The sequence below is a fragment of the Falco naumanni genome, chromosome 4 (genome assembly GCF_017639655.2).
Source record: "Falco naumanni isolate bFalNau1 chromosome 4, bFalNau1.pat, whole genome shotgun sequence".
In the NCBI taxonomy this organism is placed as follows: Eukaryota; Metazoa; Chordata; class Aves; order Falconiformes; family Falconidae; genus Falco; species Falco naumanni.
In genome coordinates this window covers 33,162,870-33,179,415 of record NC_054057.1, presented here as the reverse complement: position 1 = coordinate 33,179,415, position 16,546 = coordinate 33,162,870, and the positions used below count along the sequence as shown (strand labels likewise).

At 37.0% G+C, this 16,546-nt stretch overlaps 1 protein-coding gene across 13 annotated transcripts in view; it reads left to right on the top strand.

The window, feature by feature from the left end:
• PHF14 (PHD finger protein 14) overlaps positions 1-16,546 on the top strand; it is a 165,982-nt gene that overhangs the window by 88,996 nt on the left and 60,440 nt on the right. Inside the window, exons 17-18 of one of the 13 annotated variants that reach the window (XM_040589131.1) lie at positions 6,638-6,684; positions 9,844-11,150. The exons of 11 other annotated variants lie outside the window; for them this stretch is intronic. In XM_040589131.1, the coding sequence (XP_040445065.1) occupies positions 6,638-6,671 (34 nt within the window). In that variant the 3' untranslated portion in view covers positions 6,672-6,684; positions 9,844-11,150. Of the gene's footprint in view, positions 1-6,637; positions 6,685-9,843; positions 11,151-16,546 lie in introns of those variants that run through there. One more of the 13 variants, XM_040589132.1, reaches the window with a different exon arrangement.

Sequence of the window (16,546 nt, the reverse complement as noted above, 5' to 3'; positions counted from 1 at the left end):
TCATATCTTCTTACTTGACTGTTCACATACAGCTGAGTCCTGCGTAGCCACTGAACACACTGCATTACTCATTGTAATGAAGAAGCACCTGCTCACGTCCCCTCTGAGCCTGCCAAGCTGCAGGTGGTGGCTGTGAGCCCATGGGATGTCACCGGTCATGAGTGAGCAGTTTGGCTGTGCTGCTGGTGTGGCTCAGTCCCTCACCTCGCCCCGTGGCGTCCTGTTTCCCAGACTAAATGAGGCCAACTTGCTCAGCCTCCCTTACAGGCTATACGCTGGCTGTGAAGCGGACTTTTTTTCTCATCTCTTGAATTTGGTGGCCTGAAACAGGCTGTGGGGCTTTAAGCACAGTGTCATTAGCTCTGAGGAGAGAGGAATAACAGCCTCCCTTGATTTGCCAGTCCTGCCTTCATTCAGTCATACGAAGTTTCACATTCGTTTTAACCCCCAAGTCTTTTAAGCAGAGCCAAGAGGAACTTGGCCAGTTGCTTCTCGGTCTGCACTGATGGAGTTATCCCCCCTCCATACAAAATTTCACTCTTCTTTGTGATGAACTCCATGATTCTCTGGTGGGCTAGTCCTCAACTTTCTCAAGCAAATTTTGGATTGGAGTTGTACTGTTCAATGTGTCAGGCACCCTTTCTAACCTAGTGTCACTCTGAAAGTTGTAGAGCGTGAATTTTGTCTCATTATGATGATTTTTTATAAACTTTAGTAGCCCCAAAATCACCTCTTGTGGTACTTCGGCTGTTGTTGGACACCATCTAGATCTCAGTCTGTTGTCTGCTGCTCTTTGAGTCCAGCTGGCTTTTAACCAACCCATTCATCCAGCCTTGTACTTCACTTGGTAAGGAGAATGCTGCACGGGACTGTTTGAAAAGCCTTATGCTGAATACAGTTTGGTATGTTACCACCGCTGCTCTTCTCTGTTTCACATAGCCAGTCATTTCATCATGGTAATTTCAAACAAGACCAACTTGTCTACTCTTGCTAAATCTTTGCTGAGTGCTCTGGGTTACTTTCTTGTCCTTCATGTGTTTGAAAATGGTTACTGAGAGGACATTCCCCTTGATCGTGCCTGGGGCAGGGGTGAGGCTGGCTAGCCTGTGATTTCCTAGGTCCTACTTGCTACCTTTTTTTTTTAACGGGCATGTCTTAATGCACTAAGATGGGCTTGTCTTGGCATTGTTCAGTTGTTGAGCTGCCTTGGTTGTCAAGATATTTCTTGGATCTTACACAGGACCCTGGCAGAAGTAACAAGCACCCCTTTCAGAACCATCGGATAATCCCCATGGATTGGAATATATTCAAATAGAGTAGACTCTGACTTGTTGCTTTCCTTCCTGCTGTTGGCTGTCCTTTTTCCCATCTCATGCTGGTAGGCATGGAAGCCTGAGAGCAAGTGTTCACTGTGCAGACTGAGGCATTGAACACAAAGGCATCAAGTACATCAGCTCCTTCTGTGTTATCAGTTGAAATCCAATACATATTTTCTGTGAACTTCCTTTCACTGCTAACATTCTTGTGAAATTACTTCCTGTTTCTCATTGGATCTGTCTGACGTCTGCCTTCTGAATTTTACCATCAATCATTTTGTATATTTAATTCAGTAAGAAACTTCTTGCTTTACCAAACAGACCTTCTGCTGGATTTGTTGTGTCCTGTACAATGGGATGATATGTTCCTCTGAGCTCTGAGTAAATTTTCTTTTAAAAATCATACCTCTCACATTTGATAACCTTCCCTTTCATGATAGCCACCTGCAGGATTCTGCCTAGCAGTTCCTTTGACAGGCCAAGGTTTCCTCTTCCAAAGCCGTCATACAGCTTTTTGCAGTCTTCGTTATGAAGCAGTAGTACATTCTTCTGTAATTTTTAAACTGTAGCAGTGATAAGCGACTGTACTTATTACACCTCTCTTTGTTCTCTGAACACAATGTTCCAATAAGCAATAAAGTTTCAGTAGTGCCATTAATCTTCTCAATCTAAACTATAAATAAAACCTAATCTTAATTTATTTCTGCGTTTCTCAGTCATAGCAGTAATTGTACCACAGATTTTGACCTGGGCTATGATATACAGCAGCTTGGTAAAGAGGTTCCACATGATGCTGTAGAGGCTTGTATGGCTCACAGTAGAACCATTGCAGTGTTAAGGTTTCCAGGAGTGGGAGTTTTGGGAGGAAAAAAACCCCTATAAATGTCTTGAAGAAGAGATTGCATTAAAAGGGAAGAAAAAATACCCATCTGTTAGCCCTGAGTCTGTGTTAGACTGAGCAGACTAATACAGTTACATGAAGCCTGTTACATATAGCAAGACATCACATGCTTATTATTAGAGGTATGCTTGGCAGAGCAGCTGAATGGGAGACCAGAGTTCCTACTCTGGCTGGTTTTGTAGCACTCAGTCATTCTTAGATTTTAACATATTGAAGTCACACGGAAGGTTCTAAATGCTTCGTAGATATCAATAAACCATCAATAACTGATGGCTAACTTAGTGGCTTAGCCCTGCATTTTCATTAACGGGAGTATGAAAACCATGCGGACCAGTGACTTTGCAGCTCCTTTAGAACCTGCTGGTGATGGTGAAGTGTTTAAAAAAAAAGACAAAAAAAAGACACTGGGGTGAAATTGAGATTTTCCTGTCAGAACTCACCTGTCCTCAGGGATAAAGAGCCAGCCCACAAAAATGACTTCATCTACTTCCTTGTAAAAAACAAAGAGTAGTAATAATAGTAGTAACAACAACAATAGCTTTAGACTTTATTTAACATACTGTAATGGAAAAACTTTACATCCCACCATTTTTTGATTAAAAAAGACTCCTCTATTAATTTTTTTAATATCAAGTGAATCTTACAGTCTATTGTATTATATAACTGTGCTAATTAAACTATTTCTCATAATTAAAATATTTCTCACAGTATATCATAATAATGAGCAGTCAATGCCAGTTCTGTATTCGAAAGAAGTTTAGATTTTTATTTCCAATAAAAGGTTTGATCTGAAAGATTAATAGTATGTTAATATATTTATATAGTACTTAAGGAGTACACAGTTCTCACAGTAACAGAAACAATTACAGTGACAGACAGTACCCATAATGAAAAGAAATTGTATGATAGGTAGAATATTTTTATTGAGTTCGTGCCGTTGACTGACTTTACTGATAAAGTTTTAATTACACACAGTTGATGGAAGAGACAGTTTTACTGGGAAGATACCGTGTAATTGTTTTCCTCAACAGAATCCAAAGCCCTTTTAGGCTGCTTTGGGAACAGGCAGGCGAAGAGGCTGCTGCTGAGGGCTGGGTTTTGATGTCTCTGCAGGTATTTCTACAGGCATGTCTGGGGTGCATGCTGCTTTGGAGCAGCCTGGACGTTCCTGTCACTATAGATACCTCAGAACTCTTAAAACTTTGAAGTATATAGATCAGACCTAAAAAAATGAATTGCAGCAGAACTTGTATCATCTTCTATGATACAAGAAGTTGGGAAGGCACTGACCAGCAGTTGATTTGTAGCTCCATTTTCATTGTTAGGTTATCAGAGGAAAGCTCACGGTTTTGTCTTCGAGCCAGCTAGTCATGTTTAGTTGGTCAAGCATGTTTTGTGTGCACAGACAGCCTAAGACTAAGGCTGGGTGAGTAAATGCCAGCTTAGTTCTGCAGTGAAAGTGTTTTCCTAATTTTTTGTCTCGCAGCATTCCACCTACATGAAATAGAAACAAAAACAACGGGGAAATAAACCCCAGTCTGTGTGAGGAAATACCGTGTGGCTTTTTTGCAAGGCAAAGTTTTACTTTTCAGATCATATGTATACTTATGTAGAGTTTCAGAAGTATTTTCAAAATGACATTTCAGTTAAGAAGAATGAAGTTTTTCTTTAAAAGACCAGCTTTTACATAATTCAAAATCAAAATATTCTGTCCTTAAATTGTTGTATACTTCTGTAGATAAAATAGCTTTTTTGATTTCTGTGCTTATATTGTCTTTCCCTTTTTCTTTTGTTACTTTGACATTTTTGCATGTTAAATCCGTCTTGTTGGGTGAAATAATTGAACATATTGTGTAACTTTGCTGTCAGGATAGATGTGCATTTAATAAGACTTCCCACCTGTTTGCTTTCAAAACCAAAGTAGTGTACAAACTGAGAAAAACTAAGCATGTGGTAAAGGCATTACACTGGAGATGGTGCATTACGCTGCTGAACTGCACTGTTTGAGGTCAATTTTAGTTGTATTTTGTCTTGCTGACTTTTGGCTTATTTCTACTAATGTTCCATTGATAAATTTGCCCTGCATCACACTATGCTAAGGATGACTTTTAGTCATTTAAACAGGAGAGTGAAAAGCAGTTTAGTGTGCTAATTATTTTTTTTTAAGTATAAAATTCTGGTTTACGTTGAAACTGCAGGCTTCATTTCTTTTTTGCATCTTCACAAAAAGCTTCTTTGTGAAGCAATGGCTTTTTTCAGGCAGCAGTTAGGCCTTACATTTAGGTTTTATATTCCAGTTACTAGTCATTCATTCATTAAACTGAGAGACCTTTCATGAAAATCTATTTTGTAATCTTAAAAAAGTTGACCTTCCAGCTACATGATGCCACATCCTGATTCAGCTATCATTTATCTTGTAATGCTGATTACATTATTCATCAATATTCAGTTATCCAAGTATCTGAAAAAGATCACTTCCTGAATGAGAGACAAAGTGACTCAAGTTGAAGCAGTCGTACTGAATTTTGAAATTTGAATTTGAAAATATCTTTGTTAAAGAATACACTGATACATGTAAATCAGTTGGAGTTTGAGGTGCACATCAGTGTCAGTGTTCCCCTTAATTCTGCTGAAATGTAAATGAAGTGTCCGATGTTGTTAGTACAGCAACCTACATGAAAAGGAGCAGGGATGGTGGCCCACTCATTTCCTTTCGAGGCTTTTTTAACACCCCAACTATGCCAAGGTTTTTTTCTTTAAAGTTTATGCTGCTTGAAATTAAATTTGTGACGCTCCTGCTGGTACACATCTTTTCTGTTAAAACTATTGTAAACCAGACTTGTATGGAAAGATACAGACATCATCATATCCGTGTTTATAAATTTATTATGCTCATTGTGTAGCAAGCAGGGTTTTTCTTCTTTCAGACTCATCTAAGTACTCAACTGTAAATAAGTACACTCTGTTACAGTGTAGATTACGTGATATTGTGCAGTTGGGATTGAAAATTAGTTTTGTACTGTCATGTGACCTTGTGTTATACAAGCCCTAATGCAGCATTTTTTGTTATTAATAATAAACGTAATAATAATTATGTTCTACGACCTGTTTTTCTAACTCCATAATGAGTACGCTAACAGTCACAAGATTGGTTGAATTCATGGGTTGGCATTCAGTTGAGTGTATTTTTTGTTACAGTGAATACAGAGATTAAATTTGAAAATGCTTTCCTTGTGCTCGTTCAGAATAGCAGGAGGAAGGAACAGTTTTGCTTTAAGTGGAAAGGGATAGTCACTCCTTGCACTTGCACACTGAATCAGATAGAGACAGCTGCAGAGGGAAGATATGCATTGCAAAAACCAGATCAATTGGATTCAGTCACATCCAAATGAAATTACATCAGTCAATAACCTTCCTTTCAAGTTACTGAAATCTTCCTGGCCCAAATTTCTCTTGTCAGGTTACTGAGTTTTGCCAATGATTAAAGTATCTTGAAATTGCTTCGATAACATCAAGGACCTTGTTGTGACAAGGTCTGTAAAGGCAGTCTCTTAAAAGAGAAAGCTGGGTTTCATGTAGAGTATTGAGTGTATTGACTAAATTTTTTTCATGGGTTCTCAGAAGCATGTATTCACAAAGACAGTGCAGAATGAAGGAAAATGACACTTAATGAAACCATTTCACGTATGTGATACCAGTATTTTATTTAATCTTTTGTATAGGATATGTCATTTCTTCTAGGCTTTGAAATAGTTTGAAAATGTCTTCTTGTTCTGAAGTGGGCATAGTAGTACTTGGAGAACGGAATTCTGTAAATCTAGACTACTGTTAGTCTTATTTGTTTACCTCAGTCAACACATTTGTGCAGTGACTTAATTGTTGCTGTTTATGCTCTGGTGTGCCAGTTATTAAAATGAAGCAGGGCTTTTCTATTCCAGTGGTACCTCTGGTTCTGTGATGTTTTGTCCTGCAGATAACTTTTTAACAGGCTAATCAGTGTGTATATTAGCAAATAGAAACCTGTAACCATTCAAGAAGTGTTTATTAATATTTATAACTTGATCAATACTGAGAAGGATGGAAGTAATTAACAGTGTCTAGAAGACACATTGCTCATAATTGTTTTGGGGGTCTGGGTTTTTTTCCCCCTACTAAAGAGCTCTGTAACTCTTATCCACTTAATGGAGCTGTGGGTACACATTAATTCCTGGGACCAAGAGGTGTATCTTGAGCAGCCTGAGTTTTAAAAATATATATTATGTACGTCACCTTCAGATGGTTTAGTGTTTACTGCAGATACGGTTCCTTGCCTTCTGAAATTGGTCTTTGTCAGCACTTCATCTGTAATTAAATAGCTCCATTTTCCCTCTCTTTCATTACCATCTTACCTCATTAAAGTTTTTCCCAAATACCTTTTCAGGCTTGACAAACCTACCCTGGTGGGAGAGTTCTAATGTTTCAGAATTGGTAAGATATGCTGAAGCATCTTCCTACCTTCAGACCTTAGAAGACAAACTGAGCTTACATTATGGTTGCAAATGTATCTCACTTATGCCCATTTAGCCGCCAGAAACATTGTTCTCACAACAAGTGTTTAACCTCATGAAAGCAAGTGTTAAAATGGCTAAAAAAGAACAATGACCAATCCTGCTAACATAAGCATTATGTTTGGCTGCATTTTGCACTTTCGGTAACTGTTACACAAATGAAGAAGGCCTTTGGCAATTCCAGTAGAAAATGTTGAAATAATTTGTGGGGTTTCTTGTGCTTTAAATTTCTCTGAAAAGGAAATTTGCACTTATTCATAGACACTCCTATTACATAAAATCTTCTTAACTGAGGAAGCAGATTACAGCCATATGTGTTCAGGGAGGAGGGTGAGAGAAGTTGATGTGTTTCTCTCCCTTTGTACCAAAACTTGAGAGGAAGTGCTTTCATAGCTATTTTTGTCCTGGAATGGAAGAGAGCTGGGAGGGAACAGCTAAGGACCAAATCTGTAACTGAGAACTTTCCTGTTGAAAGCATCTATTACAGCATTACCCGTGATGCTTTTTTCTATCTGATATTTGTTCCATCGATAGAATGATGGTGAGAAAGGAAAGCAAATCTGTTTTGCTCACTGTCATTTCAGATTTTTGTGATCAGTAAATCCTTTTCCCATCTAAGGCTGACAATGCAATTTCAGATGTTGCAGGCAGCTCTGGGTACTTCAGTCAGTAGAAATTTGAGTGGATGTGTAAGAATGGGAGCAGTTCTTTGGATGAGAGAGTGTTGGGAAGTGCTATGTAGGGGTGGGAGAAAAGCAAAAGCCGAGAATAGAACAGGAAAAATGTCTTCAGTGTGGGAGGTCCCAGGAAAAATTTTAGTAAGTAGTTCTCCGAAATCAATAGTCAGTTATCAGATGAGTTTGTAAGTTTAAAAGCTTAAAAAACCCTGTTCTATTTATCCATTTATATTCTTTTGTCTTTTACCAATCTGTTGCTAATTAGAACTGTGTTTAAACAGTCAGTAGTGATTCCTTAACTAAATAATGCTTCAGAGAAGAGAGGGGTGAAGATAATCCTTGTAAAATGACTCTTGTAAAATAAATTATGTCAAGGTAAATTTTAAAAACAGTAGTAATGAAAAAAAATTCCAACCATTTAAAAAGCATATTCCCTTTAATGTATCAAAAAAATTATCTTTAAAATTTCTTGATACATTATCAAGAAAAATGCAATACAGGGAAATAAAATAGAAATTACCAGTGCAGGTATTGGTTACTTACGCTTCCTACTGGATGCCTGTGTTCTTAGAGCCTTACCTAAAGTACTACAAAAAATCAGGATCATGGCTTTCCTCTGTAGTCACAAGTTTCCTCTGTGAGCCTTGTTTGTCTTTTTTGGGTTTTTTGGGTTTTTTTTTATTTGTGAGCTTATTGTTAAAATGCAACTTACTATTTTATGACTTCAATAGTGCAGGTTGTTTCATACATAAAAGCATATTTTTACATAAATACCAATTTAATATAAAACCATTTATAAATACAAATTTCTAAGTACAATTATAAGTACATATACATAGATGTGTGTACATATATGCAAAAGCTCATTTTGAGAAGCAGAAATAAAAACTTGTATTGAAAGTATGGATAACTGTATTCGTGTCCAAACCTTGCTAGCCCAGAGAGGGCATAGCCCATCACGTTCTAATGATCTGACTCTGATGGTACGGTTCCAGCTACTCATACTGTTGCTGAGAGGATAGAAGTGGCACAAAGACCCTGAGCTTATCTCGAATTGTTTGCTGATGCTACCCTTGATGTTTCAGCACTTGATTTGTGTGTCCATGTCAACCTCACCCACCCTCGGGTGATCAGAACAAAACGAGTTGCACTCACTAAGGGAAGGGGATTGATTATTAAAAGTAGTTTATTGAACAGCTCAGCTTATCTTTGGTTTTCTTAAAAAGTTCAAAAATGGACTGTATTATTGTGGTTAAGGATACGTGATTTGAAATTCTAATCATGTTCTGAGTAAGAGATGAAGTGAGAATTGCAGTGGATTTGCATATACTGCTTCCTTTTTGTCCCTCTAATTCTTAGGCTCAAAATCCTTAGACTCAACATTAAAAATAGTTTGCAAAGAACTGTTGTTGGTATGTGGGGCAACACTATGGCTCCTGTTCATCAGATTGTTATTTTTTTTATTTTATGAAAGTATGACAGCAGTTTAAATTTTGTTTCTATTTACAATTCTACTTTAATACATTTTAAAGTAGAAAACAAAACAAATGCAGTGGAGACTTTATGTAATAGGTCTTTTTTAAAAAAAACCTGATATGTATTTGATATGCCAGCACAGCTTAAAGACAACATGGATTATTTTTTTCTACTTAAAATCTCACAATGCTATCAGTGACATTAATTTACTGTATTTCAAGTAGTTTTGAAGAGTTTAAATGTAGGGAATCTAGACTTTAAAATTGTATTTATTTTGGGGAAAAAAAGCATCCTTGAATAGTATGTATGTCATGAGAGTGTCAAAAGACAGGAGGTACAAGTAGGAAAAAAAGCTGTGAAGACTTTTGAATTACTGCCTCAAAGACATTGTTTCAGAAGTGACTAAAGCTTTCTGTGTACTGAATTACTACATTGCATTATGAAAAAAGCCCTCCCATACTTAATGCTTCCCAAATCCTAAGATTTACTTTTTTTTCAAATGCTGTTCTATAAAACAAGCATCTTTTTAAGGTTGTAACACACAGCACAACAGTACATGTTGTTTGTGCTTGTCATGTAGGCAGTCCCATGGCTGCATTTGTGTGGGTTTCAAATCTGAGGAAAATGCTAGCTTCACGATCAAGCCTACTTGTATTAAATTGTTGCTTTTATTATTAAAAAAGAAGAAAATTTTCTAGGCCTTTGTTCTTTGAGCTGTATCGAGAACAAGTTTAAAGGATGCTATACTTAGTTTAATATTTTAACACATAGAGACTTGGAAGTTTGGTATGAGTATCTTTAACTATTTGGATCTGAGCATACATATTGCTTGAATTTAGTGTGATATTAAAATGTTTCATAAGACAGAGCAGAGTTGCTATGATCTTTCAATGTTAATATTTTTTTCTTATCACTTTACTGTGTAGATACCCTTCATGAGACACAACTCTGCCACAACTCATCCTCGGAGGCAATCGTGGAAACCTTTTATAATATGATTTTTAAATGTGGATAAAGCTCTCAATAGAGTACCTAAAGTAAAGGAGAACAGCTACCTTGTCTCTACTATAAGCTTATTATGACAAAAAGTTGAGTTTTCTTGTCAGGCTTGGATAGAATGTAATGGATTGGTTTGTTATTTGGACTGACAAGGTAGTTAATTTGCCTGATTTTTTTTTTTGCACTAATCAGGAACATTTCGTATGTGCATTGTTGAAAAATCCCGGATAAATGTCTTGTCAGAATTGTCCTATTAAGTAATGTCTTTTTCCCCTGTGCTTCCGTTGGCAAATGATGTTACACAATGCTTGGATTCACTGAAGAGTGACAGAAGCCTGTGGGACTTAAATATTGTGCATTCCTCTATGGTGATACCGAATGAAATAAGCAACGGTTTGCCATCCACCTGCCACTCTACCTATACACAGTTTAATAAGAACATCTCTATAAAGAACACCATGTTGTATATAGACCTTAGTGCAAAAAGGATTGTTTCCTAAGGGGGGGAGGGGGGAAATGTTCAGTGATAATGAGACCTGTAAAACACTTGAGACTTACTATTCTGAAGGAATAGATTTGCCACGGAAAAATTGATTTTATGCTTATTAGTATGAACTAATTGTTTCTGACTTCAGACACTTGAGTGAATACTATACCTATATTGCTTTCTGAAAAATTTTTAAGAAAAAGAAAAATTTGAGTATATGCAGACATTTGTTTTATTTGGCTTACTTCTGTGGCAGTGTTGAGGACAAGCTTATCTCCTCACAATACAAATATGAAATTGTTACGTAGATTGGGGAAGGAATGAAGAAATGATCACACAGCGTGACAGCTGAGATCTTCATCTTCGTCCGTATATATCCTGGTATATGCAGACATAGTATTTTGATCTACAAATGGTACTGATCCGGTTCTTAAATCTACAGTAGCAGTGTGTTGACATCTTCATTGTTTTCATCTTGAACTTGCTTGGAAAAATTCTGCTCAAATGCAATCACACTTGTAACTTTATGGCATATAATCTTGGAATTTCTTGAGATATGGTGGTTTTTGTCATTTATCAAGGCACATTTCCATTTGAAAATATTTTTTAAACTTAAGAAAGAAATTAAATGCTGTAATAAGTAATAGGAGAAATATACAAATTTGTGTATACTTATCTACAAGTCATAACTTACCAGGGCATTTCATGTTTGGATATTATATTAAATAAAATTAACCTGATGTCTAACACGTCGTTTTGTTTTAAAAAGGGGGTGGGATGAAATCATAGTAAGATTTTTGTCTGAACTATCATAAATGCTTACCATTCTGTATTGGCAGGGCACACAAAGACACCTTAAAAATAAAGAAATTTGCACCAGGAAATAGACATTAATGCAGGAATCTGATCTTTAAGGTCCATTAATCTGTTTTAGGAGGAAAAGACCAAGTTTAGTATCCACTTGTCCAGAATTCTGAAAGTAAAATGCTATATCCAAACACTGTTCTTATGAGGGGTAAAAAAAGGTGTTTGCCTGTACATCATGCTGTGTTTAGGGGGTAAAAAAAAAAGGCAATGTTTACTGTGACTTATGATCAGTTATTAAACTAACACACACAGGTTAGGTGAGTAGGAGAGAATGATAAACGTAGCATAGCTTGGCTTTACAAAGAATTTTAAAATATTGCTGTTGTGTGACGTTGTGCTAAATAAGCTAGAGAAATACTCTGTTAATTAAGCTGCAATAAAATATGTAGCTGATAAGAAAAGTGGACTAGTTACCATGGACTCGCTGTCAAATGATATTCCACTCATTGGGTTCCACTCAGGACTCTCCTGGATTAGGTATTGTATTTTTGTGTATTAGGTGCCGGAATAAAATGTTTGGTTACGTTTGCAGGTGATGCCAGTATGATGTGAGGGACTACAGTGTTAGAATTAAAAATGAAATTTTAAGAAAAGCATGCAGTGCAGTAATGGAAAAAACATGCAGTGCAGTAATGGAAAAGGCATATCACTGTTTAGTGCATGATTATGATACAAAGAGTAACTATTTAGAAGACATAACTTCACAAAAGAAGGTATAGGAGACTCTGGATCGCAAACCGATCATACCTGAGACGTACAGAGAGGTGTTACATTTACCACGTGAAAGTACTCCTGAATATTCAGAAGACTGGTGTCCCACCTTTGGAAAAGCCTCAGCTAGCATATTCTGTCCACTTTGTTGAGAAATAATATAGAGAAAGTCCAAAGCAAACTGAACTGAATGATAAGAAGACTACAGGAGACATAAATGAACAAAAAAGCTTGAAATAGTTGGATTTCTTTAATTTAGAGAAGACTGGGGAATCTGTCTTCAAACAGCCTAAATTAATACACAGATGATGAAGAGAGAAGTTGCTGCAAAGAGGGGAAAAAGTTGTTCTGCAAATCCAGTCAGACCAAAAATAAGCTAGATTGTAGCAAGATGATTTGGGTTAGGCAACAGAAAGTTTGTTTCTAACAAGAGTGATAGCACTAGAGAAGTTTGTTAGGAAAGTTGAGTAATCTCTGCTCTTGGATGATTTTAAGGGAAGACTAACGTGTGTTAAAAACTGGTTTTGTTGGTACTCTCTTGGGCTTGTCTGATACCCTAAGCCAGGGGTCCTCAAACTACGGCCCGCGGCCTGGATACGGCCCCCCAGGGTCCTCAATCCGGCCCCCGGTATTTACAGAACCCCTCGGCAGGGGTTGGGGGGGGGGAAACCAAGCAGCCGCAGATGGCTGCCTGCCACTGCATCCGCGCGCCGGCCCCCTGGTTAAAAAGTTGAGGACCCCTGGCCTAAGGTGATTTCCTGCTGTATTTTGTATGCTTTTTTGCTAGTACAGCTTCTTTGTAGGATTTTGTTCCTTGGCACTTTTGACATCAGGTATTAATTTAGTGTTCAGGCTCTCACCTGCCCCGTATGAATCCTTATGTCACGTGCCTCTCTCTGGAAAGGCAGATGTTAATACTTGATTTTTCACCTTTTGAAAGAAGTTTGAAGGCAAGATTCAGAATCGTAATGGACTTCTCTAGTAGTTCACAATACACCATTCAGTATAGTTATTAGTCTGAATGCCTGAGAATGGCGCTATAGATGCAATCATGTGTTACATCTAGAATGTACTTCAGAAAAAACTAATGCAGCATTTGGTAATAGCTTTCTTAAATTTTATACTCTTCAGTTTGTCAAGGGGGTTATCCTGGTTCTTTCAGAATTTCCTGGTTTTCCCAAGAAAGAAAATATTTTGGACTTTTTGGGGGACTGTAATTTGTGTAGCATAATCTTAATACATGTCTTGGAGGCATTGTCTTCACAGAAATACTTAATTTAAACTTAAAAATACTGTAAATATAAGCTTTATACAGTAGCTGTGTAATATTAATGAAAGCAAACACATTTGACATAGCGTTTACATCAGTGTATTCCCCTTATATATGTGGGCCCTTAATGGATTTTGCAAAATAATTTATCAAAGCCATGTGTTTTATAGTTTTGAAGTACTATGAGAGAGACAGACAGAAGTGAATACTTCTTGCTGAAAGGAAGCTGTTCACATACAATATATATATAGAAAATAAAGTTTCTTTATAGTGTTCTTATTGTGTACATGCAAACTAAATTTCATGAAACAGATGACTAGCAGACCATTCAGAAAAGATCTGGATTGCATAGGAACGTCACATAATGACAGCCAGTTCAGATTCTTCCTTATCCATAAATAATGAGTGTTAGGTGTTTGGATCTGGGGGGGGTTGTTTGTTTGTTTTAGTATTAAAAAACATGAATTAAGGAGGAGAAGTGACAGTTTTGGGTTTAGAATAATAAATTTAGTTACACAAATGTCTGCCAGATTATTGTTTATTTTCTTTTGCTCATTTGTGGCATAATGGATTGACACTATTTGTCAGTTTTGTTAAAATTAAGTATTCAATATTTAGGTTACATGATGATAAGCATCTTGGGTGGGGTGGGGAGTAGAAGCTACATAAAGTTGTTTTTTCGCTTTAGAATTTATAGGTAAAATGTTTTGTTTACCCTTTTGCTTTAACGTAGAACTTCCTAGAGGTCAAAGCAATAGAAATCCATGCTACATACAGGATTTTTAAACTTACTTCATGTAGCAGATGCTGCAAGTGTAGCATAGATCCTCTGAGTGAATGAAGGCTTTTCCTCAGAATTATTGTACACTAAAGAGAAAAAACCAGTAATTTTAATAATGCACTTGAGTTTAGACAGAAATTTGAGTAAGTTAGAGGCTGTACAGTTTCCCACATCCAAAACCGTATAGGTACTTTATCATAAAACTACTGTTAGCTAAAGAACATTAAGCTTATCCTGCTCTGTCAGGACATATGTCCATCTTGCCCATACACTGTCATCATGAGTAATAGGTAGATGTAAAAAACAGAATGTAATAATCATCCTATGTCTGGTATATTCTCTCACGTTTCAGCAATAGCCATGCACCCCTCTCTTCCAGGCATGACAGAAGAGAGTACTAGTCTACTGTCTCATCTAACATTATAAACTATGGAAGTCAGGGAATTCCTTTTGTATGCTTGCATTGTACCTGGCGTAATAGAAATCTGAATGTGGCTTTTAATTACTTGTGTAATACCGTAATCTTATCCATCCCAGAAAGAGTATTTCATTTACTTACATCAAAATAACGAAAATATCAGAACCCAGAAAGATGGAGGTAGGAAGGAACCTCTGGAGGACATCTGTTCCAGCCAGCCACTCAAAGCAGGACTGACTGCAAAGTAAGATTGAACTTTGAAATTAGATCAAGTTCCATAGAGTTACATGCAGTTGAATTTTGAGCATCTTTGGAGATAGAGGGCCATTCAGGATATCCAGTACCTGTGTTTGAAGAGGCTATATAATTGGGCTATATCCTGATTTATATTCAGTATTATATGCATGTGCAGTCACATAAGAATTTTAGTACCGGAATCTGTCACGGTCCTGATGGTGAAGTCACCTAAAACTTAGCTAACCTATGTGTAAAGACTATTATCCTAGTGCTGTGTTTCTTAAAACTGTTCTGTAGAACAGAAACTCCCAAGATTACTTTACCATCCATTCTTAGTTGTTATGCCACTTCCAGGAAAGTGTAGATATTGGGAAGCGAAAAACGAGCTTTTTCCATTTTATTCTTAGTATGTTTTTCTCTTTTGACAGTATTCTGCCTAAAAACAGGAGTTACTAAGGAGCTAGACCTTATATTTTAAATTAGAGCCCAAATACAGTACTGCATCGCTTCTGGTTTGTGCTGAGCCTGTGATTTATCACAGCAAAATGAAAGCAATTTCTGTTGGAATCTGTGGGGCTAAATTGGAGGGTTCTGGTGTAGAATGGCAGGGTAAGATACAAAGATATATCTTCACTTATCTTTACTTTGTTCCAAGAGATGTCAGAAGAGAAAGCTAAAAAGAAAAATATTTCTTCCACATATTCCATAATGAAAAAGTACTATAGTTTTGGGCTCCTCCCTCAGTAAGTAGAATAAATGTACTTTTTGGACATCATTAATAACAGCGCACTAAATATATGATTATGCAGTTATTTCACCATTAGATCTTTAATTAATTTTATTCTTTAAATAAGGTCACAGGACAGTGCCTTCTTTGACATTAAGAGTTGCTGATATAACCCATCCCATAGTATTCATTTCTTTCACCAGTAATTTATCACTTCTGTGGTCTGGTTGCAATTAAGGCACCACAGGAGCACTCCTCACCTTCTCCAGTCCAAAGTCAGTGAGTTTGCTTCTGCCGTTTGAATTCATTTGAACTACATCAGCTTTCTCTGTGGTTTTTTGGGGGGGGAATGTTTAAATGCTCGTTTCCATTGGATCTATCATGCAGCCACTAACAAGAAACAAAATAACGATAGTGCCTTAGACTTAGGTGTTAAGTTGTTCATCTGAATGCAAGAATGTGCTGCAATTTCAAATGAACCCCCACATATATCTCCAGCTGCTTGCAGTTTCAGAGTGGCCCAGCACTTGGACACTGAGGGGTTAAAGGGGATCAGTGCCTGAGAAGAAACACCTGTTCCTCAGGTGTTAAGAGCCTTTAGTCAGAAATGGGGTCCAAAACAAGGCAACACGGAAAGATGCATATCGAGAATTAAATCCACACAGATGCTGGAATAGCCATTGTGTTGCATCCCCCCAGCTAACGGGTGAGTGAATGCACACCCATCCCACTGCAGTTCTGAGAGTTTAAAAGTTCTGAATTAGATTACTTCTGGTTTTGTTCTAATTATTTCAAAGTTTGCCAGAGTAAGGCTTATATTACAAGTTCTCTAATTTTAATGGTGAAGATGATTTGGCAATATGTATCAAAGTCTTATCTTTTTTTCCATTAAAGTAAATCTTTCTAAGCTGTTGTGGTGAATAGGGAGTAGTGTGTGTATATATAAATATATATATATATTGCAATTTTTAATTTTGCTCAACATGGTACCTTTTGGCATGACACTGCAGACAGTGTGCAATGATGTGTACATAAGTGAGAGATTTTCTGTAGTCTCTGAAGCATATTTGGAAAGTTGTATTTAAAGATTAGCTTATTAATGTTGTGTTTCAGGGACATGTAGGTAATTACT